This window comes from Nymphaea colorata, chromosome 4 (assembly GCF_008831285.2).
Source record: "Nymphaea colorata isolate Beijing-Zhang1983 chromosome 4, ASM883128v2, whole genome shotgun sequence".
Classification (NCBI taxonomy): domain Eukaryota; kingdom Viridiplantae; phylum Streptophyta; class Magnoliopsida; order Nymphaeales; family Nymphaeaceae; genus Nymphaea; species Nymphaea colorata.
This window is the reverse complement of record NC_045141.1, coordinates 25,360,875-25,383,695: the sequence shown is the minus strand read 5'-3', so window position 1 is coordinate 25,383,695 and position 22,821 is coordinate 25,360,875. Positions and strand designations below refer to the sequence as shown.

The 22,821-nt window shown below is 36.6% G+C and overlaps 1 protein-coding gene across 3 annotated transcripts; it reads left to right on the top strand.

The window, feature by feature from the left end:
• On the top strand, positions 1 to 22,706 carry LOC116252084 (protein CHROMATIN REMODELING 20). Of its 3 annotated transcripts, XM_050077269.1 has the most exons (27): positions 1 to 163; positions 294 to 534; positions 2,787 to 3,346; positions 3,931 to 3,993; positions 4,094 to 4,189; positions 4,286 to 4,378; positions 4,994 to 5,184; positions 5,270 to 5,516; positions 7,597 to 7,710; positions 8,598 to 8,684; positions 9,081 to 9,611; positions 9,686 to 9,966; positions 10,216 to 10,306; positions 10,402 to 10,611; positions 10,919 to 11,038; positions 11,407 to 11,573; positions 13,532 to 13,679; positions 15,169 to 15,318; positions 15,427 to 15,482; positions 15,581 to 15,887; positions 16,102 to 16,234; positions 18,395 to 18,456; positions 18,740 to 18,972; positions 21,143 to 21,346; positions 21,437 to 21,515; positions 21,582 to 21,880; positions 22,073 to 22,706. In XM_050077269.1, exons 3-27 carry the CDS (start codon positions 2,864 to 2,866, stop codon positions 22,446 to 22,448), a joined length of 4,821 nt encoding a protein of 1,606 aa, XP_049933226.1. In that variant the 5' UTR covers positions 1 to 163; positions 294 to 534; positions 2,787 to 2,863; the 3' UTR covers positions 22,449 to 22,706. The 3 variants fall into 3 exon arrangements, with proteins under 3 accessions (XP_049933226.1, XP_031481996.1, XP_031481997.1); XM_031626136.2 differs by lacking the exon at positions 294 to 534; XM_031626137.2 differs by lacking the exons at positions 294 to 534; positions 21,437 to 21,515; positions 21,582 to 21,880; positions 22,073 to 22,706 and having other exon boundaries at positions 21,148 to 21,321.
• The last annotated feature ends 115 nt before the right edge of the window (positions 22,707 to 22,821 follow it).

Sequence of the window (22,821 nt, the reverse complement as noted above, 5' to 3'; positions counted from 1 at the left end):
GTTACTGCCAGTTTCTTGGTCCCATAAGACCAGACGCCGCTGCCGTCATCACCCTTCCCTCTCCCTCGGTTTCTCTCTGAAGTCGCGGGAGCCAGCCGATTCTTTTCTCTCTTCCTCCCTGCCGTTGCCGGTCTCTTTCGGTGCCCTAATTCTCGAGTCTCAGGTACGCGCTATTCCTACAATAATGTTATGTCGATCCTAACACTGTTGCTCCGCAATTGCCGTTGAATCGTCGCGCGAGCTTCTCCATTTTGATTGTGCTTGTTTGGTGGAATTATGGGGGAATTCGGCAGGATTCTTTCGGTATTGATTTTTAGGGTTTAGGCGCTTCCTTTGCGAGTGCGCAGAGCAACCTAGGGATCGCTGGCTGATGTCCTTCCCAGCTTTAAATTCAAGGTGGAGCGCAAAGTTGTAATGATCTTCATGCCCCTTGCCGGCTGAGAAATGGCATGAATATGTCGTTTCGAATATTTATGCGATGCACAGAGAGAGTGACGGTTGATGCTGTAAACAAGTGAAGCGCCATTGGCCGAGGTGACAAAGCTGGATGTTGAATCATAATGTTGTGTGTGGTGTAGCTGTTGATATCAAAACAGCTGAGGATTGAAGGGCATATAGTTCTACGTAATAACTATGAAATAAGTAAACAAGTAGATGAGAGAGAGAGAGAGAGAGGCGCTTTGCTCCCTATTTGTAGACAATCTCAATCAAATTCCATAGTCCATTAACGTCAGTAGATTATTTATTATTTTGATACGTTGTAGTGGACCAGTGGTAACCTTTCAATACAATGTTGTTTATGTTTTCAACAATGTATCCTTTCAATAAAGAGCCTCAAAATGAGATTATTTAATATGAAAATACGTGTTCGTATGTATGGAAATTTTCTTAGTTTTTATAGGATTACTTTAATCTTACAAGTTTGCCCTGTTCATTACTTTTTTGGAAGTTATTGTGAGCATTGGCAAGCTCAGCAGCAAGCGAAGCAGTGTTCCCTTTTTTTCCCCCTTCTATAAGATTTTTATATGACCATCCAGTTTCTTTGCTGTTGTTCCATGTTCGTTCTGTTCCCCGATTATCCTCTTGTTGCATGAAGACATTGAATTGGATTCAAAATCTATAGTTTTAATGCAATATTCACATTATCATCAAATTTTCTGGTGCTTTTCCTCCAGTATGTGTGTTTTGGAGGTCAGAAGAGAGAAGCAGTTATGTTGTTTCATACTCACAAATAACGTCTCAGAGTTTTAAATGGTGAGGTTTTTCTCGGGTATAATACGGCAGTGGTGAGCTTAAAAAAAGGGAAAAATAGAAAAAATACGGTAAATTTTTAAAATTTTTTAAAGACTAAAAATGAAGGAAAAATAAATTAAGTGAGAAACTAATAACACAAACATTAAAGATAAGTAGATTTGCAACAAACAAAAAATAGAAAATGAAAAAAAAAAACTGTTTGGCATTAAAAAAACTGAAAAAAGTAAAAAGAACGTGAAGAAACGATACTATAAAGTTTTCAATGTTTTTTTAAAAAAAATGTGTTTTTTTAAAGTTTTAAACGGCCATTTAATTTATTGCGTTTTTTCGAAAAAAACGTGTTTTCTGTGACTAGTACTTTCTATTAATTAGAACTGAAGTCCTTAATAAGAGAATATTAGGATTATCCAGTTCCATTGGTGTTGTTGCATGCTCGTTTAGATCCTAATGATTCACATTGCATGAGGACATGACCTGTATTTAAGTGAGTTAAATCATCATCAACAATTACTTCTGAAAATTTCCTCAATGATTTTTGTTTCTTGAGTAGCAAATCATTCAATGTTAAATTCTACCATTTTTGAAGAATAATATTTTGTTAATTCACCAACCAAGAAAAGGCTTTTGGGAGGAATGCTGGCTTTTTTATTGATTACCAAATTATCTTCAGCTTCTAGCAATGAATATTTTGCTTTTTGGGTCTATATTATCGTTGTTTAAATGTTGTGGTATATGAAGCTTCACATGTACATAATTGAGCTGGGAGAAGAACCAGGCATGGATTTAATTTTGGGGAAGACGTTGAATATTTGGTATTGATATACAAAAGATTTTAACTCTCGAAACTTTTGCTTTTGCTATAAAACAATTTTTCATTGAACATGAAACTGGAGCATCCAAATGGAAAATGGCATAAAACTTCTATTTGAAAGCTAATGGGTATATATATACACACACGCTTGAGGATGGTACTACTTTCCTCCTGTTTCATTCATGGATGAATCTTAGAATCCTATCTATGAATAGGAGGCTGTTTGAAAATCTTTGTTCACCAAGTGTTTATTTGTAAATCATAAAATATTGCCCATGCATTTCTAAAAGAAGTCTGACATTTTCTTTCTCTCTCTCTCACTATCAAAATCTACCAAAGGTTGTGAACATCTTAGATTCCCTGGAGAAAGTAATTAGCAAGTAAATTGGTACCAACAACATATTTTTTGTATAAATTCAGCTTACAAGAACATTTTTAAGAGTGGTAACCCCAAGAAATTCCTTGTAATGGTCATGCAGAATTAGTTATAGGTTCTTTGTCCACAAACTTATCTTTGCTGCCATACGTTTACATTCCTTTCTAATTCAGTATTTTGGAAAACTAAAATTCAAATTCTTTTTCTTTCCTACTGATTATTCTGTTTGTTCTTGATACTAAAGAATCTAACATCCTGGTTCTGCAGTTCTGGTTTTCTGTTGTTTTTTTTTTTGCTTTTCATGAAGAGGTGAAGTTTGTTGATTGTTTTACTATTCTATAACAGATTTACTTCCGTGATTCATTGGTGTTGCTGATTATTGTGCACAATTACTTTTCTAATACACCTGAACCACTAATGAGATGGATATTGAAGACAAGGAACTTAAATCAACTGCCACTGGCCAGAAGGCAGTGGTGCCAACTATGGCTAGGATGGAACGTCAAGAGGCAGAATTGGGATGTATTGTGGTGGAAGTCCAGGTTGATCAGGTTTTATCAAAGTCAACTGTGAACAAGTTGGAACATAAGAATGAGTTGGAGAGGACTGCTGGAGAAATTAAGATGGGGGAGAAAGTATTGAGTTTGTCACTGAAGAATGATGCTAAACAGGACCTAGAACCAACTAGGAAGGAAACTGAAGGAAGGGAGTGTGGCATAGAGGCTTTGAACTCCAAGACAAATAAGGTTCAATGTGAGCAGATGGAGCTGGATTCATCTGTTGCTGAAATAGAGGACGAACAGACAATCTCTGAAGATGGTGAAGGTGAGTCCAGTGATTCATATACTGATTATTCTGACAAAGAAACAACAACATCTGAAGGTGGTGACCGATTAAATTATGAGGTATGCTTCGTTTGTCTTCATCTTTTTCCTTTTATTTTTCCCTATAAAATGCTTTTATTCCTAAGCGGAACTGTGAAAGCGCTTTTTTTGTTTTTATCTTTTATATTGTCATGCTATTCTATGTTCTCGTGATATTAGCAAGTTAACTTCATATTGCACTGTGGGCCACACTAGTTCAGTAGGATGACAAGATGATGAATATATTTTGTTGTAGAGAATAGAGACAAAATGCACATGACTTTATGTAAGTCCATTTTTGGGATTGAAGGTTGAACGTTCAAGATATCTATTTTTTATTTCTGGAGGCTGTAGAAAGCCCTGTTACTAAATTCACATTTAGGGAGCTTGTCGCATGAACATAATTGGAACATTCTTCTGTTATTCATCTAGAGGGTTGATCATGTGATGCAGATGTCTCAAGCCTACACAATATGTCTGCTCGAAATTTTGAGTAGTTGTAATCACTTTGTTCCTCAAGAAGTTTGTTATGGCTTGAATTTTGTTGAAATAACGACATGCAGTCTTTTTGGTTGTCTATTTTGTTTGAACTAGGCGGATTCAGTAATTAAAATTTCTTCATTCAGGTACCATTAACTGACCATGAAGTTGATGAACTAATAGCAGAACTTCTAGAAACTGAGAGTAAGGTGTGCACACATATTTTTAGCTTTCCTTGTTTCATGTGCCTGCCTGTTATGATCAGAAATTTCTTTTCTTGATCTGTTTTGTGTGATTTCAAATTTTCAGGCAGCAGAGGCTCAAGAAACTCTTGAAAAGGAGTCACTTGCTCATGTGGAGAATGAAGTTAGGTTAGAGTTGGCAGGAAATCTTCAAGGAGATGATGTAATTTCCTTCCAGTGTACATTTTGCTTATGCTGTTTTTTGTTGTTTGCAAAGATCTTATTTTGTACAATTGATTTCACCTGAAAAATATTGCAGCTGGATATGGCAGTGGAAGAAGAAATGAAAACATTTGTAGAGCAGTGGGAAGAAGTGCTCGATGATTTGGAAGCTGAGAGTGCACTCTTATTGGTGAGTCTTCCTTTTTTCTTTCTGTCTCTTCTCCTCTCTCTTTCATACACACACACACACACATCCCAATTTAAATGATCGTTGTGAATCCATTTTGAAAGTTTGGACCTCAAAATATAACATGGAAGCAGAGTTGCATGTTATGGATCTTCTACGGCATTAGGAGTTTTGTGCTGCTAAGGCATTAGCATTCAGATGATAAAATGGACAAAAAACCCTTACAGGGTAACAATATTATGTCAAAACGGGCACTATATTTACATGAGAAACAAAAAGTTTGTTGCTTATGTCCCTCTTGCCTGCTGCTAATATGCTTCTCAAAGATGACAGTTCCAGCCTGTTGCACAGTGATCATTAATGTGCTGGTACCTAATCCTTTCATTTACTATAGGAAAAGTTGGTGTTGCATGCATGGCTTATGAAAGTTAAAGTCATGGCCATTCTTGTTAGAAATTTTTTCTTTCCTTGAAAAAGATAATTTTTAATTTGAAATAAACCAGTGTGTACATTGGGATATGGATTACTAACAAAATTTCTGCTTCACCACTATGATGGGTTTTTTGTATTATAGAGTTGTCTAATAAGATTTTGTGCAAATGCTTCTTGATATTCCAGGAGCAGCTTGATGGGGCTGGGGTGGACCTTCCTGGTCTCTTTAAGTGGATTGAGCAACAGGCACCAGAAGGCTGCAGCACAGAAGCTTGGAGAAAACGGATACATTGGGCTGGTTCCCAAATGACTAATGAAGTCAGAGAGGCAATTTCAGGTGCAGAAAATTATCTGCAAGAGTGTCGCCCTGTAAAAAGGTAATGCTTTTCTTATTGTCTTCCTTTGTGGAAAGTATTTCCCTATTCTGCTATTTCTTCACCATTATTCTTTTCTGGGCTTTAGGCGGCATGGTAAAGTATTGGAAGAAGGAGCTAGTGGGTTTCTTGCGAAGAAGCTTAAAATTGATGATGGCGAAGAAGGAACAAAGGACAATTTAGGAAAGGATTGGGATTGTGTAAATGAACTTCTCCAGCCTCGGGGATCCACTGAGGGTGATTTGTTTGGCTCTGCACACTGGGCTTCTGTATACTTAGCTAGTACACCACAAGAAGCTGCAAATATGGGGCTCAAACTGCCTGGTGTCAATGAGGTGCATAGTCTCAATATTGCTATTTTTTTTTTCCAATGGTAGTATGGTGATCTCTCTCTCTCTCTCTCTCACACACACACACACACACACGTGTGTGTGTGCGCGCACTTTGGTGTTTTCTCTCTATTCATTCTGTGGGCATCTCTTATGGATTATTGCTCGCTGGTGCTTAGATAACTTTCTTGTGATGGTGCATAATAGGCATAGTTACAAATATCTCGATATATTATTGCCATTTTAAAGACAGCAAATATTATGGAACGAATCTATCAATGTATCACAAAAAATGAATATATCAGTATCAAAATATTATCCCAAGGTATTCCTGTTATTTCCCAAGTCTTTCATAGAAGTCCTTTCTTCATATTTTAAGCATGTGACATCTTTAATCTAGTTTTTTTATGTTTCCAGAAAACATCTAGTTGTTTCTATATAATTAATGCAAAAAAAGTATTATAAGACCTATTATCTCATTTTTTTCTTCTTTATAGTGTTTAAGTTGTAGAACTTCCAACATCTTCGCTGATACTTTCTCAAGAAAATCCACATTCTACATTGGAATTTGAGAAAACTTCCCAAAAAAGAAAAAGCTGAGGACAATATTAGACTGTTGTAATAGACATATTAAGTGGCTGATGGTGGATATCTCATAGCTGAAATTTTCATTTTGAGACTTGATGCTCTAGAAAGTACATAACTGTGTCTTCTGAAAGAAGCAAATGTATTCTTTTCCTTTAAAACTTACATTCAGATGCTGTCAACTTCACTGGTTGTGCCTTTTACTCCAAAAACTTACATTTGTCTTCAAATTTCATCTGCACCTGCTTGGCATGGATTCATTTGATGTGGATACTGCGAAAAGCATCATTTGGCCTCATGTTTGGTAATTGCTAGTCTCTATCTTTCTTGTCGGTTTGCAGTCCAATTGCTTCAAATAGACCCACTATGATGGTAGGTGATAGTTGGTCTATGTGAGTTGGGAAGAGATATAGTTTCAACCAGCCACAAAGAGGATTTGCAGCTTTCCAACCTTAATAAAAATGTGTATGCAATTGTATGAATATGCGGACATGGACGCATGGTCGGATTTTTAATTTGTCGTTCTTTCGTATGGGGAAGGGGAATCTCTCTTTTGTTTTTCTGTTGGAGACTGGGTCCAAGTTCAACCTTATTTTTTTCCTCAAACCAGTGTGTTTTCTCTTCACCTTTTGTTGACCAAGAAGAGGAGTTGGTGGCTGACATGACATGCTGGCATCTATATTCTGAGTTTGGTGATGGATGATGTGGTGAAGCTTTGGGTGATAATTCTTTTTTGTATATAAAATATCAAAGCTACTTGCTCAAGAAGAAGACTATTCACTGGTGTGGCTTCTTGAAGGATCAAATGGATCTCTACATAGGACGAGAACCAAGGATGAAAGAAAGCAGAGGATTACAACATGTGTTGAGAAGACGAGAGATTAAAGAACAGTAAGGCAATAAGTGGTGAGGATATTTGTGTTAGGGTTTAAAGGAAACTTGACTTATTTTATATGTAATATCATGTCATGTTTTCCATTTGGACTTTGGAATCCGTCTGCACCATGGGAAGCATTTCCAGTGGTAAGAAGGATGGCAAAAAAATTAAAAAATTTCTTGTTTGTTAGCAGGTGGAATGGACATTGAATAGGTACAATGTAAAGTGAAGGAGATCAAGCAAAAGAAAATAACATATGTCTTGTTGCTCCATACATTGGGTGCATTGTGAAAATGTATAATTGGAAATTGACCCCCTTTTCAAGCCAATCTTAATGAATGTTGGAAAAATGGAAACATGCACAGCTATGATTAATGTAGAGACAGAAAAGTTCCTTTCTAATAATTTTATGTTTCCTGCTTCTGTGTTATGGGTGCATTTAAGTATGTGGGATATTTGTCACATATTTGTGATGTTTGTGTTCCCAATTTCTATGGAAGTTCTCGTCTAGCATAAACCTAAATCTTGATGATCTTTTCTTTTCCTGATTAGGTTTTCTATCTGCTGAGGGTAGTAGATTCACATTTTTATCTTGTTTCCTTTTATATTGCATCATTTCATCAGGTGGAAGAAATAGATGATATTGATGGTTGTTCTGGAAACCCATTTTATGATGCTGCTGTTGCAGGAGAGAAAGAAACAGGTTTTACTGATGAGCAGAAAATAAATTTCCGGAAGGTTTGTTAATATTTCTATTATTGGATCATTTTATCTTTGTTTCCTTTTTGAATCATTGAAACTTTTCCTTGATTCTTCTACCTTCCTCGTCGTACCATTGTCATGTAAAATGACATTCATCCTAGATATGCAGTAGGATGTAGTCAAATAAAAGAAAACTTTCAGTAATCATCTGTCCCAAAATTGACTTGCACTCCGAGGACAAATGAAGGACTACTGCCAAGTTGTTCCAGAGATTCAATGTTACAAGCAAGATCTATAAGTAACTTAGCAAGTGCAAAGCACACATGGGTATTTACCACCTGCTATATCAATTTTTTTCTCAATTTTTTTTCTTGATGTGTGTATGCATGTGGGGAAAATAATAGTTGTTCATTTTCAAGTTTTCAGGTTTGTCCTAATTTTGATGAAGAACTTGCTTTTTTCTCCTCCTTAACACGGTTTCTGAATCCTTTTTGTATGCTGATAGCTAGGGATATGATCGGCATGGTAACATATAGTTAAACACTTGGTTTAAAGTTTCCAGTTTCTGTGATTCCCCTAAAGTTGGAACCTTGGTTGTTGGACTTGTAGTAGTTTGGTTCCTGAAGTATAGTTGTGATTTTCAATTGTAATAATCTTTTGACTATTTCTGGGTTAAAATTTCAAAGACAATATTGGATTATGTACCACGTTCTGTTTTTATTTTTTCATGAGGTCTTACTTTTTAGCGGGACTGATGGTGGTAGAACCCCTACCTTTATTGATAAAATATCTACGTAAAAAGGGAAAAGAAGAGCTTTAGTGAGGCATAATATGTGATTCTGGAACTAAAATCTTGGCTCTCTGTCTTCCTTTTTGATATTTTAACGTACTATACTGAGACTTCGTTTTGGTGATGGTGATAGATTGTTGAAGAGGATGATTTGAATATTTCTCGGAAACTGCAAATTCATTTGAAGCAAAGAAGGCACAGAAATCTTCGGAAAAGGCAGGTTGGTAATAGCAATTTGCTGTAGGTCTGCATGTATGCATGCATGTTCACATTACATGCCTATGTCCTTATTTGTATATATGTCTGTATGTATAAATGGTGCTGCATATTGTTTTGTCGAACATTGTAAGATAAATATTTTGGGTGGCCTTTTTTGCTTTCGACTCCTACAAATTATGTGGCTTAAATAGTCTATTCTTCTTTACCTGCATACTATCTTTCTTTTCTCTTTATCGACTGTATATGCTGTTTTTATGTCTCTGAACTTGCTTGATGTATTCTTCAGTGTGTTGCATTAAGATATTATCTACGAAGGTGTCTCAGATGTAATTTTCTTGAAAATACTATGAAAAGTTGCAAACCTTGCACTGAACCTTCTTGGACTGATACCATGCAGCAAAGTGTTGAACTTAACAAGCTGGAGCTTGAAGCTGATTCTGCTTATAGTTTCAACTCTCGGGGAACTGGTGATTTGGGTGCTACGGGTGAGCTCAGTGGTGAGGGCATGAAGAGCTGCAGCACATCTGCTGACTTGGGGGACTCTTCGTCACCAATTATATTTGGGAATGGTTTATTGAAACATTCACGTGAGAATGAGGAGCATAAAGAGGACCCAATGGTAATAATTGACAGTGACGATGATATAGATTTTAAAATGGAAAATGTGTCTGGTCATGCTACCAGTCAGTCCAAGATGTTAACTGAACCTGGTCTGCAAGGCAAAGAACTGGTGGAAATTGTTGATGACGATTCACATCTTGATTATAGGAAGGGTACTGTTGTCCACATGACGGTGCACACAAGAATTTTTCGTTGTACTGTGTGTTTTGAAGTTCTGGAAGCTTCTGATGTGCGTAGGCATCCAGTTTTGGAAGTAATCATATGTGAGAGCTGCAAAAAGTCTTTTGAAGTGAAGTTATCTCAAAAGGTTTAACTGTTACTATTATTTCTGTTGCATTCTTTTCATGTTTACATGGCTAACCTTCCAAACTTTCATTACAGGATCCTGACTGCTCTGAGTGTTCCTGTGGATGGTGTGGAAGGAGCAATGATCTGATAAATTGTAAAACATGCAAAATGTTGTTCTGTACCATTTGTATCAGAAGGAATTTGGGTGAAGATTGTCTCAAACCTAATGGTTGGGTTTGCTGCTGCTGCTGCCGTAGCATGTTGGAACAGCTTATCTCGGATTGTAAAGAAGCCCTCACAACAGATAGCTTGGTTGTTTCATGCTCTGAAAGTGGCTCTGAATTGTCCAATGGAGATATTGATGTTTCTATGAGGTAATATTAGAACTGAGTTGGGTAGTTTCATACTTTCAGGTTTTCCATTCCTGTTATGTACGGTTAAATTTCATGAATGAAAATGCATTGTGTTTCCTATAGTGAGCTTTCAGATATGATAATATTGATGGTTTTTTTTTTCTTTATTTCATTTATCATCAATTCTTAGTTTGTTGGTTGCACTTGTCTGAGAGAATTTTGAGTTTCAAGTACTAGAAAGTTAAGTTTTTTGTTTATTTTCTTATTCAGCAACAAGAAACGCCATAAGAAGAGGATTAGGAGAATTATGGATGATGCTGAACTTGGGGAAGAAACCAAGAAGAAAATTGCAATTGAAAAGGTCTCTCATTGTGTCCATGAAAGCCGTTTTCTTTGTTTGATTATCTGGTCTGTTGGCTGCTTACTTGAGCAATCCATGGCTTGAATCTTTGTTAGGAGCGTCAAGAACATATAAGGTCATTGCACATTGCGGGAAAATCCTGGAGTGCATTCATATCTGATCAGAGTGGGTCCGATGCTAAAATTAGTGCTGAGGAACTGACAGGGGATGCTGCAAACGGTTACATAGTGAATGTAGCCCGGGAAGAGAATGAGGAGCCTATAAGGGTGCCTTCAAGCATTTCAACCTTCTTGAAGCCACATCAGGTTTTTTTCTTATCAGCTAATAATTGGAGTTTTTAATTTTGCTCCTCATTTATGAATATTTGTTGACTTGCTTACTCAGTACTCAGGGTATCATACTTTCATGGTTCGTTGCTACATCTAGATTGTGGTTTATCTTATTGAAGAAGAAAGGGCAATATGTTGTAGTTCTTTTGACTGTTGATGTCAGTTTGACATTTCAATTTCAATATGGGACTTTACGTCATGTTTGATTCACTGCAGTCTAAGGACAGCAGGGTCATGCTATTTGTGTAGAATATACATAATTAATAGTTTTCGAAATGTCCAGATTGCAGGAATACGTTTTATGTGGGAAAATTGCATTCAATCTGTTCGAAAGGTGAAATCTGGAGATAAAGGGCTTGGTTGCATTTTAGCTCACACCATGGGCCTTGGAAAGACTTTACAGGTTTTAATGCTTACATGCTTCCTTCACCCCTACTAATGCCTTTGCTCTAAGTCAACTGCATGTGTTGAGTACTTGATATTTCTGTGTTAGTTTCCTTATCCACTGCATAAAATTGATACTTTCCATAAACATCTGATTTTGCATAAAAAATAGTAGAAAAGAAGACATGCATAAATGAATAACCGTTTAGAGCCTGCGGCAGTTTGTCCAAAGCTTAGGTTTGGATCAGTACCGCTGAACAACTCATGTTCCACTTCTTGTTTGCTGCATGTGTACATTTTAAACTCGTCGATTCTTCATATTAAGATTACATTGCACTTTGCAGTGGCTACTATCCTTAATATCTTTCTTGGCCTATTTATATACAGGTCATAGCATTTCTCTATACTGCTATGAGAACCGTGGATCTGGGACTTAGAACGGCACTTGTGGTTACACCAGTTAATGTTCTACACAACTGGAGGCAGGAGTTTGTAAAGTGGAAACCTTCTGAGCTGAAATCCCTTCGGGTATTCATGCTGGAAGACGTCTCCAGGTACCAAGTGTTTTTTCGATGATTTATACTACTTGTCCCAAAAAAGACGGCTTTTAAGAGTGCTGACTTCCTAGCCTTGGAAGATCTGCATACCATAATTATTTACATTTTTCAAATCAGTTGATTACTGGCTTGAAGAGGATTTTGGTGGCTGTTATTTGGGGTTATTGATATCTGAAGAGCTTGGCGATTCTGAAATGTGCACTCTTCTTTTGCTGCTTATTATCTGACCGTAGTCACCATACACCTCGTTTTCTATTTACCTGCCATTGCTTCTGTGCCTATATTCACTTTCACGTCACTTGTTGGTTGTTACTCATTTCAATGCTGCATTGGTTTTGTTTCTCTCTTGTTGCTCATTAGATTCACCTCTGCTTCCATATGGTTTATTGCATGCTCATTCTTTGCTGATGAAAGACGCAAGTGTGCCTGTGCACTCTTCTTTTGCTGCTTATTATCTGACCGTAGTCACCATACACCTCGTTTTCTATTTACCTGGCATTGCTTCTGTGCCTATATTCACTTTCACGTCACTTGTTGGTTGTTACTCATTTCAATGCTGCATTGGTTTTGTTTCTCTCTTGTTGCTCATTAGATTCACCTCTGCTTCCATATGGTTTATTGCATGCTCATTCTTTGCTGATGAAAGACGCAAGTGTGCCTGGACAGGCATGTAGGTGCCTATGTTCACTTCCATGTGATTTCCTACTCATTTTGATACTTTATTTGGTTTGCTTCTCTTTCATTTCACATTAGAATCCAATTCTGCTCTCGTATGGTTCCTGGTATGCTTATCCTTTTGCTTGGCTGACAGAGGGATGCTGGGACAGGCGTCTGGGTGCTTGTGTTCACTTCCATGTCACTTCCTACTCATTTCAATGCTGTATTATGTTTGCTTCTCTTTTGTTTCTCATTAGTTTCCTCTTGTGCTCCCATGTTTTTCCTTGCATACTTCTTCCTTTCCTGGTGGACAGAAGCATGCCTACATCGGGATCTAGGTGTACCTAGAACCTGAGTATTTCTTTTGACTAGGCTATAGCACAGATTCTGGGCCGCCTAGGTGCCAAATGAAAAAGCACATTTATTAAAGGGTTTGCTATAATAACACTAATAGTCATGGTATTTAGATACCATATTCTAACTGCAGATCCAACGAGGTCTACAATCTTGAATGGACCAGCTGTCTCACACTGAATGGCCATTGGAGAATTGCATTTCGCATGATTCTTATAGCAGAGGTCATCCATTCCCTATTTCTATGCTGAATACTTTTTCCGTTTTCGTTGGTAGCAAAGAAACCGTTCTTGCGGTGGCACACCTGGCTGTACTGTTTTAACCTGATGTACTTATGGTTCTCTCCAACCATTTATAACTCTGAGGTGAAAGCCTGTGAACCCCAATAACCTTAACCAAGGTGAGCACAAACACTGGAGAGTTTTCAATGGGTGTTCTGTTGATGTGTCATTGCATAATCGGTTATTTGGCAACATCAGGGAAAACAATAATCTGCGTAAGACCCTTAAAAGTATCTTAGAATCTCTTTGATATGACACATGCTCACGCACACATACACACACACAAAGATTGCTGGAATCTGCTGTGTTGCCTTCCTGGAAATCTTGGTGGGTGCACAAACATGTAACTCATCGCGTTCCCAGGTTTGATACTTGGAGAAGCAAACAACTGCTTTGACATTTTTCTGTACACCATTTCTAGATGTCTGTACTTTTCCTACTATTTTCCTATATTTTTGATATTCATTTATTGTTATATCCTAATCTTCTCATTTGATGTGTGTTTCTTAGACTATTTAGCTCCCAAATGACTACTAGTGTGTTTTTGTTTTCCTGGTATTTACATATGTGTTGTTTTTTAGAGCTCAAATGCCTCTCTGTTATGTGTCTGTTATTCACGGCAAATAAGACATTTAAACTTACTGTTAACATGCATTTCTATAGGGAAAATTGGCAGCGAGCAAAGTTGCTTGCAAAGTGGAGACGTAAAGGTGGTGTTCTGCTAATTGGCTATGCAGCTTTTCGAAACTTATCACTTGGGAAATTTGTCAAAGACAAAAATATTGCTGGAGAGATCTGTGAAGCCTTACAGGTGAGTTTCATGGGTTTAAAAATTAATTCTTTATTTTCTCAGTTTTAGCTGTCTAAAGTTATTTTCTTCTCTCTCTCTCTCTCTCTCTATCTTTCCTTTAGTAAGGGAAACATCTCAAGTCCTATGAATTTTAGTTGATTCTGCTGGCTAGGGAAAGAGAAAAGCAAGGTCCTATATTCCAGGGTCTGAATATTTGCAACTGAATATCTAATTTTCTGTTTTTGTTTTTATTTTGTTATTTTTCAATATTTCTTTTACATTTTCTTTACTGATGATTGATTACTTTGAAAGTCTAACAAAAGTCTGCTTTTGCATTCTAAAAATGCTTCAGATTTTGTGTATCTTGGGTTATGCAGATATCATGAACTTGCACCAGTATGTCTTTGACATTTTGACTTTCAGAAGGTTTATATTTTTCATTAAGTATTGGGAGTTAGGTTAGTCCGTGCACACGGTTAACAAAGGATCAGTTTAAGAAATGAAGGATTTCTTTGAAATTGAGTGACGCTAGCTTATGCAGATTGCCTTGCATACTTCACACACATGCACACAACTACCTCCCTTAAAGATATACTTCTTTTAGATATTGAAGAGCCCTCCATGTGCTCATGTTGTGGTCAAACTTGTTGCATATATATCATTTGGTTATTCAGATATTGAAACAAAAGACCAAAAAAAAAATGCATTTATATGTCTTTTTTCTAAGGAGAAAATATCATGATCTTATCACAACAGCAATACAATGTTTTTTTTTTGGTAATATATAAATGATATATCTTTTTCTTGAAACAAGGAAATATCATGATCTTATCACAACAACGGCACTATATTCCTTTTCTGGTGATATATATATAGATATATATATACACATACATATATATGTATATGTATATATATCTATATATCACCAGAAAATAAACATCGTGCTGTTGTGGTAATATCATGTTATTTTGTCCTTTAAAATATGTAGTATATATATCACCAGAAAATGAAAATCTTGTAGTTGATGTGATAATATCATGATATTTTCTTCTTTTTCTTTTTTTGTTTCTTTTAACACTTAAACAAACTTTAATGGATGTTTGTCAATGTCTTGCTAAGAAAAATGGTAGACAACTCATATATTTGTATTTTTCTATCATGGTCCATATTTTTTTATACTTTTTTAAAGTTATGACATGTTCTTGAGGTGGCCAAAAAAAAGCAAATTTTCTAAAAGCTTACTAGAAAACCTTCCCCAAGAAATTCCCAAGATTAGCATTATTTATTTATTTATTCATATTTACATTTTGTATGCTGCAGTCAGTTGGACGTATGGTCTATTGTTTTAGATTTCACAATTCCGCAATGTCTGCTTATGCTTTTAGTGTGACAACATGGTTGATGCGTTTATGGTAAATTATTTTTTTTTTACAACTACTTTATTTGAATGTAGTTTGTAGAATATTGTGTTAATGGGCACTTTTTTGGATGTAAATGCATTCATCAGAATGGGCCTGATGTCCTGGTCTGCGATGAGGCTCACATGATTAAAAATACAAGGGCTGACATCACTCACGCCTTAAGGCAGGTGAAATGCCAGAGAAGAATTGCTTTAACTGGTTCACCATTGCAAAACAATTTGATGGAGTATTATTGTGTAAGGCTTCTGCATTAATGTGCTTCAAACACTCTTATTTTTTATTTATTTCTTTATTTATTTTTTTGTTGACGGCCTGCTTGGTTATGACACTTTAACATGAAATAGATGGTTGACTTTGTGAGGGAAGGATTCCTTGGAAGCAGCCATGAGTTTAGAAACAGGTAGGAATTTGAAATTTTCATGGTCTTCAAGTTTTGTTGAAGGTTTTGTTTTTTTCTTTGGGAACAAGTTGGTTATTGACTTTGTGCATCTTTTGCAGGTTTCAGAACCCTATAGAGAATGGACAACATACAAATTCTACACTAGAAGATGTAAAGATCATGAATCAAAGGTCACACATCCTCTATGAACAATTAAAAGGATTTGTCCACAGAATGGATTCATCAGTGGTGAAGAAGGAATTGCCTCCTAAAACCGTCTATGTAATATCTGTCAAGCTTTCTCCATTGCAGAGAAAGCTGTATAAAAAATTTTTGGATGTCCATGGTTTCACGAATGGCAGAGCTTCTAATGAAAAAGCAAATAGAAGGAGCTGCTTCTTTGCTGGATATCAGGCCTTAGCTCAGGTGTGTGCTTTTATACTGGGTTGCAGGATTCTGCTACAATATTAATTAACTTTCTTCTTTTGTCTATTTATATTTATTTTCAGTAATTTAATTTATTTCATTTCTGTATTTGTCGTTACTTTCTCAAAATAATTCCCCAAATAATTTTCCTTAAAATCCTATGGTACTTGTTATGAGATTAGCCGCACTTGTTATGAGATTAGCCTTTTGACAGATATGGAATCATCCGGGACTACTGCAAATGACCAAGGAGTACAAAGAAAACCAAAGACGTGAAGAAGCAGTTGAGAATTTTCTGGTGGATGGCAGTTCTAGTGATGACAACTTAGACCGTGATATTGCAGGAGGTATCATGGATTGAAATCTTTTAAATGTGTTCTTTATTCATCTGATGCAACCTTTTTAGGACTCAGAAGATGCTTTGTTTTCATAAGGTTGATTCTGGATTCATGCTTTAAACTTTTTAGGACTCAGAAGATGCTTTATTTTCCTAATGTTGATTCTGGATTCATTCTTTAAACTATTTTTGTTCATAAGATATATTGTGTTGTTGCAATGATCTGATATTTATACATTTTGTAGTTTCACTGTGACCATTCTAATTCTTATCTGCACGTGATGAGAATCCAGTGCAATGCTCATATCGAAACTTGTTGATGATGATGTTAACTCTCGTCATTGGATTTTTTGGGGGGTCATACTAGCATGTTTGCATCAAAGGCAATGACATAAATTTCCTCAAGTGAATCTGACAGGAAACAAAGTTAAAAACTTGGAAATGTCTGTTAAACTTCGGAAGTTTTATGGAAGCAAAAATAGTTGATAAAGTCAATAAATGAGGTCAGAGGAAATATCCACTCTTCATATCCCTAAATTTCATGGCGTAATTTGTCCCTGCAGTATCTACATGTTATTTTTTAATATTGCAAATTTCTTCTATTCTTCTGAAGAAATTTCATTCAATATCAGAACCCCTTGCTTTTCAGAGGCTTAATGCTTTCAGAGGCTTAATGCTTCACCGACAATACCACATAACCACAGGCATTTGGTGGTGAAGTAACATTGTGATGTGGTTTTACGTTTTTTGGTTCTTGCAGTAATGTTCTTTTGATGGTTTTAAAATGCAAAGCATGAATCCAGTAAAAAGCTATAAAAAATGAAAGTGCAGGTAATCACTCTTTCCTTTCTGTAGAATTTTTCACTCGTGTTAGCAGCTAGAACTTCAAAACTCAAAATGGACAATAGTTTGGGATATCATTTTAATATTTCTTTTTGGACTTGCGCACCAGGTCATTCAAGAAAAATAACTGCTTAACATGTATCCCCGAATTTATGGAGATTGGAAAATTCAAGTGATTGCTTAGGGAATAGGAGATTAATTTCAGCCTTTTAGGATAAAAATTATATATCTTCAAAAGAAAGAAGTGTTCGACAGGAAATACAGTTGACTTCAAGCTTGCAAGACTGGAATCTGTTAGGAGGTTTCTTATAAATATTTACTGTAAACTGTGTGTTTTCCTGAGACTAGAGCATTTGAGTAGAATATCGTCTATCCAAACGTGGAACATTTAAAAGCACATGTTTAGCTCTTGGGTGTGAACAAACCGACCATTTCTTATACCTAGAGTCTTTTCAAGAATGCAGCAATGACTTTTAATTTAGGTTATTTTCTTTATAACTGAATGTGAAGCCTAGGCCGTTAGATGCCTGACATGTTTCCATGTCATGTAGATATTGGAGCAAAGTGTAGCAAGGCAATTTTAGAGGATTTGTAAGTGGCTAATATGTGATTTCAGTCATTATGAAATGGGGATCATTTGTACACATTAATTAGTTAGTAGTTGGCTATTTGCCACTTAGTAGAAGGCAACAAAAATGAATTATATCAAATCTGCGAGTCAAGATCTGGAGCGTAAAGGTTTCGGGCAAAGTCGATCTAAGTCAAGTTTGACCAGGTTCAATTCCTTACAGTTCCAAACATGACATTGAGTTAACTATAGCTGCATGGCCTTGACCATGCTAGGCTAGGTGCTTCAGCCACAGCGAGCCTTTGGCATGATTGGTGTTGGCATAATTAGAATGCTTTGCTATCTTATGATCTTATCATGACAGAGAAATTGTTGACGTGATTGGTGAATGATTACTTAATAAATTTGGTGAGAACAGATTCTTTCATATGTATGCAAGCTTAGTATCTGAACAGGGCTTGGCAAGCTCAGTTATGTGCAAATGTGTGGATCTGGTTTTAAAAACATTCACAGCTATTACTTAGTATGATGTGACTCGCAAAAAAAGAAGATAAAATTGAGTTAAAGCACTTAACTTTCCTCTGGCTTCTTAGTCTGATTGGTAAGATAAATGATTCCCCACCTGAGAAATGAAAAGGATGGAAATGGTTTATCTTTCTTGGATTCTCTTTAAAACCATTATTTACATGTCTATTATCTTTCTTGCCTGATCTTCATGGTGTCATTTGTGACGTATAATCTTGTACATGTTATTTTCAGAAAAGCCAAAGCTGAAGTCTGAGTTTCCAAACAGGAAGACTGATACTGGATTCTTTGACGAGGTATAGTGTCAATTCCTGGCCCTCCCATCAGCTTTATATATATCTCTTTCTAGTTCAATTAGTACAATGAAATCAGTTGTTTTGTTGGGACTCATGTCTCACATGCATGAGGTCTTTCTTTCAAGTGATTGATGTTTTTTTTTCACTTGTGCAGTAGGCTTCTATTTCTATTTTGGAACAGTATTTCTCTCTACAATATATCGTGTTATCTTCTCCCTCAAAATTCTTGAAAAAGTTAGTTATATTTTATCGTTTAACCCCATCATGCCATGGCATTTCACAGGATAGCGATTGGTGGTTAGATGTTCTTGAAGACAAAATTTGCAGAGAGGCAGATTATAGTGGTAAAATGGTCTTGCTTATAGATCTTCTATCAATGAGTTCTGAGGCTGGTGATAAGACCCTTGTCTTTAGTCAGAGTTTGTTAACTCTAGATCTTGTGGAGTTATTCCTTGCAAAGTTACCACGGCGTGAAAGACAGGGTAAATTTTGGAAGCAAGGAAAAGATTGGTACAGGTATTATCACCTTCAAATATTTAATATTTTTATTTGAACATTTTTTAAGTAGATTATGGGCATATGTTGCAAGTTCCTATGTTATTTGGGTGCTGGGTGCAGGGTGTGGGTGCGGTGATATATATATATATATATATATATATATATATATATATATATATATATATATATATATATATATATATATATATATATATATATATATATATAATCTGTTACAGAAGTAATTTTATTTTGTCTATGTTTTCAATTTTTTTAACTACAAAATTGAAAGTTTTATTTAATAAAATAGGGGGAGGAGAGAGAGAGAAAAGAGGGAAAGGATAGGTGAAGAACAAAATGCAAAAAAAAAACGAGAGAAAAAGCACAGTTGTAGTTAGCAGCTCCCGACTTGGTTTGACCGAGTCGGATGCCTTGGTAGGCTGCATCCACACCCAAGTCAACTCAAGTGCACAACCATTTTTTGGCGCACCTGTGTGATTTAGGTTGCAACTGCATATTGTTTTTTATTTGAACTGCTGTTAAGGGCTGGTAAATTTATTATGTTGTGCATGTTTTCCATTTTCTTGTTTATTTCTATGCAAAGCATACACACACACACACACACACACTCACTCACACTTTGGTATACACATTATTAAGAGTGCCTTTTGTTATTGTTGTTTGCCTTGAATTCCGATGCTGTATAGTGCCATGTGTTCAAAGTTCAAAGTTCTTCCTGATACAGTGCGTTGAATACTCTTTCAAAACAATAGGCTTCAAAAACAAATAGCGATGAAGAAAGATGGTTGCTAATCATATACTTACAGTCATAGTTGGACAATGTGAAGATCAATTTCAGGATTGCTGTAAAGATCCAAGAATAGTAATAGGTAATGGCTGCTTAAATTCTATACGAGTGTGCCCAAGAAATGGATTGGTAAGCTCCATTTATGCGTCATTACCTCATCTCACATATCTCCAGATTATCACATAACAGAAAATAACCTTGGACTTGATAGAGATTCTGCTCCAACCTTGGACTTGATTAAGAGTTCTACTCCAAGTTTCGGAGTATCCTAGCTTTTTGTGAGAGAGACAATTTTGCATGTGATTCCTTAATTGGACATACATGCATTTGAAGTTTCTCACAACCGCATTTAGAAATGATTTGCTCATCTGCAATGTCCTTTTTAACTCTTACTTTCTAGGAAAGAATACCTTGCTTTCTGTAGATGGCCCTTTTTTCTTTAAATTTCAGAGGTTCTCTGAATTTAGAAATTGTCAACGGATTCCAGACCAAGGCTCCATTCATTGTGTCTACAAATCTCTCTCTCTCTCTTTCTCTCTCTAGGTTGGGATCCTATCCTTGATGCTGTTCCTTTCTTTTCTTCCTGTTAGAAACTCACTCAAACATTAAATACTGATTGAATATCAGAAAAAAGCCCTTGTTCCTCTTTTTACCCTTTTCATCTCTGTGAAACCAATGTTTGGCTTAGTGTGTTAATACCAAAATGAAAAAATTATAGAGAAATCAGTATGTAGGATTGTATTTCCTTCCTCTTGCCCATCGTTGTATGGTTAGTCACTGTATTGGTAGGTGCTTTCACATTCCATGTATAGGTTTCCATACATGTGTGCTTTTATGGGCAAGTTTTCATAATGTTGTATACCACCAAATGCAAGTTAACATATTATTTCTACACGACCTTCTATTCTATTGTGTGTGCTGGGATGTCATAATGTTGTCCACCGCAAATGCAATTTAACATTTTATTTGTACAGCGATAATCTGATATATTGGGTGCACCCATGAAAATTAGCTATTTGTACAGCAAGCATCTGATATATTGGTTGTGCCCGTGAAAATTAGTTATGTTTTATAGCCGACTAATACAAGGGTCAACTTGTGGACTTCCCTTCTTGTACAATAAAGAACGACTATTCCTCTTGGTAAGTTGCCATGAATGTTTTTAACTCGGTAGTCGTAGTCAGCGGGTGGGAAGGAAATTTTGTCTCTTAGTGCTCTTTTTTGTAAAACCCTGGAGCATCCCTTGCTAAAAAAATCCCCAGAGGTAGCATGTTGAAGTAGGATGAATTAGTTGATAAATGTAAAACGTGTTGCGCTTGAAGCTTAGGCTTGATTCAGAACTGATACCTTGTAAAAATGGATATTTCTTTTGATGATTAGGTTAGATGGAAGCACAGAAGGTTCAGAAAGACAAAGGCTTGTTGAGAAGTTCAACAGCCCTGCAAATGATAGAGTAAAATGTGCATTAATATCTACAAGGGCTGGGTCTCTAGGAATTAACCTTCACGCTGCTAACCGAGTGATTGTTGTTGATGGCTCGTGGAATCCCACTCATGACCTTCAAGCAATCTACAGGGTTTGGAGGTACCTAAAATTTTTTAGTGTTCACTGTTGTAAACTTGTAATTGCCGTTTCTTTTATTGTTCTCAAAATGACTGGTATTCTACCTTGCAGATATGGGCAGACGAAGCCTGTTTATGCATACAGATTGGTGGCACATGGGACCATGGAGGACAAAATATACAAGCGACAGGTACAGCCAGAATTTTCTTGTTTTAGTGTGGTTGGTTACCAACTGATGATCTGATGCCATGAGCAGGTTACAAAGGAAGGTCTTGCTGCCAGGGTAGTAGATAGGCAACAGATACACCGAACAATGTCAAAAGAAGAAGTCCTCCATCTCTTTGAGTTTGGGGATGAGGAAATCCTTGAAATGATGCCAGAACTAGCCAAAGAAGGCTCAAGTGTGTCTGATCAAAAAAAGAGTGAAATGGAAGACACTGATCGAAAGAAGGAAAAAATTGAAGTTGGCCTGAAGTTGAACCCTTTGCCTCTTCCTAGTGGTACTTGTTTGCCTGACAAGGTGATGGAAAACTTGCTTAACCGACATCATCCAAGGTAATTTTCTCCGAGTTTCTAAATAATTTTCATTTTGCATATATCCTATCTGAGAATAAATTATTTCAATCTAGTGCTAATTTCTAAAGAACTGTCAAGCATCTCTAATGAGTTCTATATATGGTGAATACATGGCTGTCTTTGTGTTACTCCTTGGAAGACTAAAATTATGTTCAACGGTGATGTATTCAGATGGATTGTAAGTTATCACGAACATGAGACACTTTTGCAAGAGAACGAAGAAGAGAAGCTGTCGAAGGAAGAGCAGGATCTTGCTTGGGAGGCATTCCGCAAGACTGTGGAGTGGGAGGAAGTGCATCGCATCTCGCTGGATGAAGCAAATGCACCAGCACCAGATCATAAACCCAGTAATTCTGCTCCAATAAATGCCATTCCTCCTGTCAAGAGTGGCTCGAGAGTCCGATCTTCCCTACGCAGATGTACCAATCTTGCCCATCTCCTAACTCTCAGGGGCAAGGGAATCCAAGCAGGGTGTAGCACCGTCTGCATGGAATGTGCCATGGAGATAAGCTGGGAGGGTCTTAACCGAGATGGGCGTAGCAGATAGTTTACCCTGCTTTCTCCCATTCTTACCTTCGGTCGCTGTTTTTTAATTTATGTATAGCTTACGTAACTGTTAATTGTGTAAAAGCACATGTAATGAGTCAATTTTTTAAACATTTTTGAGGAGGTGAGGCCTGATGGTCTTTGATTGGCTGGTGGTGTACATATGTATAGGTCAGGCGTCGCCTATGAATCTGTATTGAACATTCACATGGTGAGAGATTTGTTGACAGCTCGAAAATAAAAAAAGTTTCTCAGAGTAGATGTGGCTGTGTCCTGGTCTCACATGAACATTATCGAAAGCACAGACCACACGGACATTCCGAGAGTAGATGTTGCGCCACTTTTGTTTCCACGTGTTGGTGGATGTTGCGCCA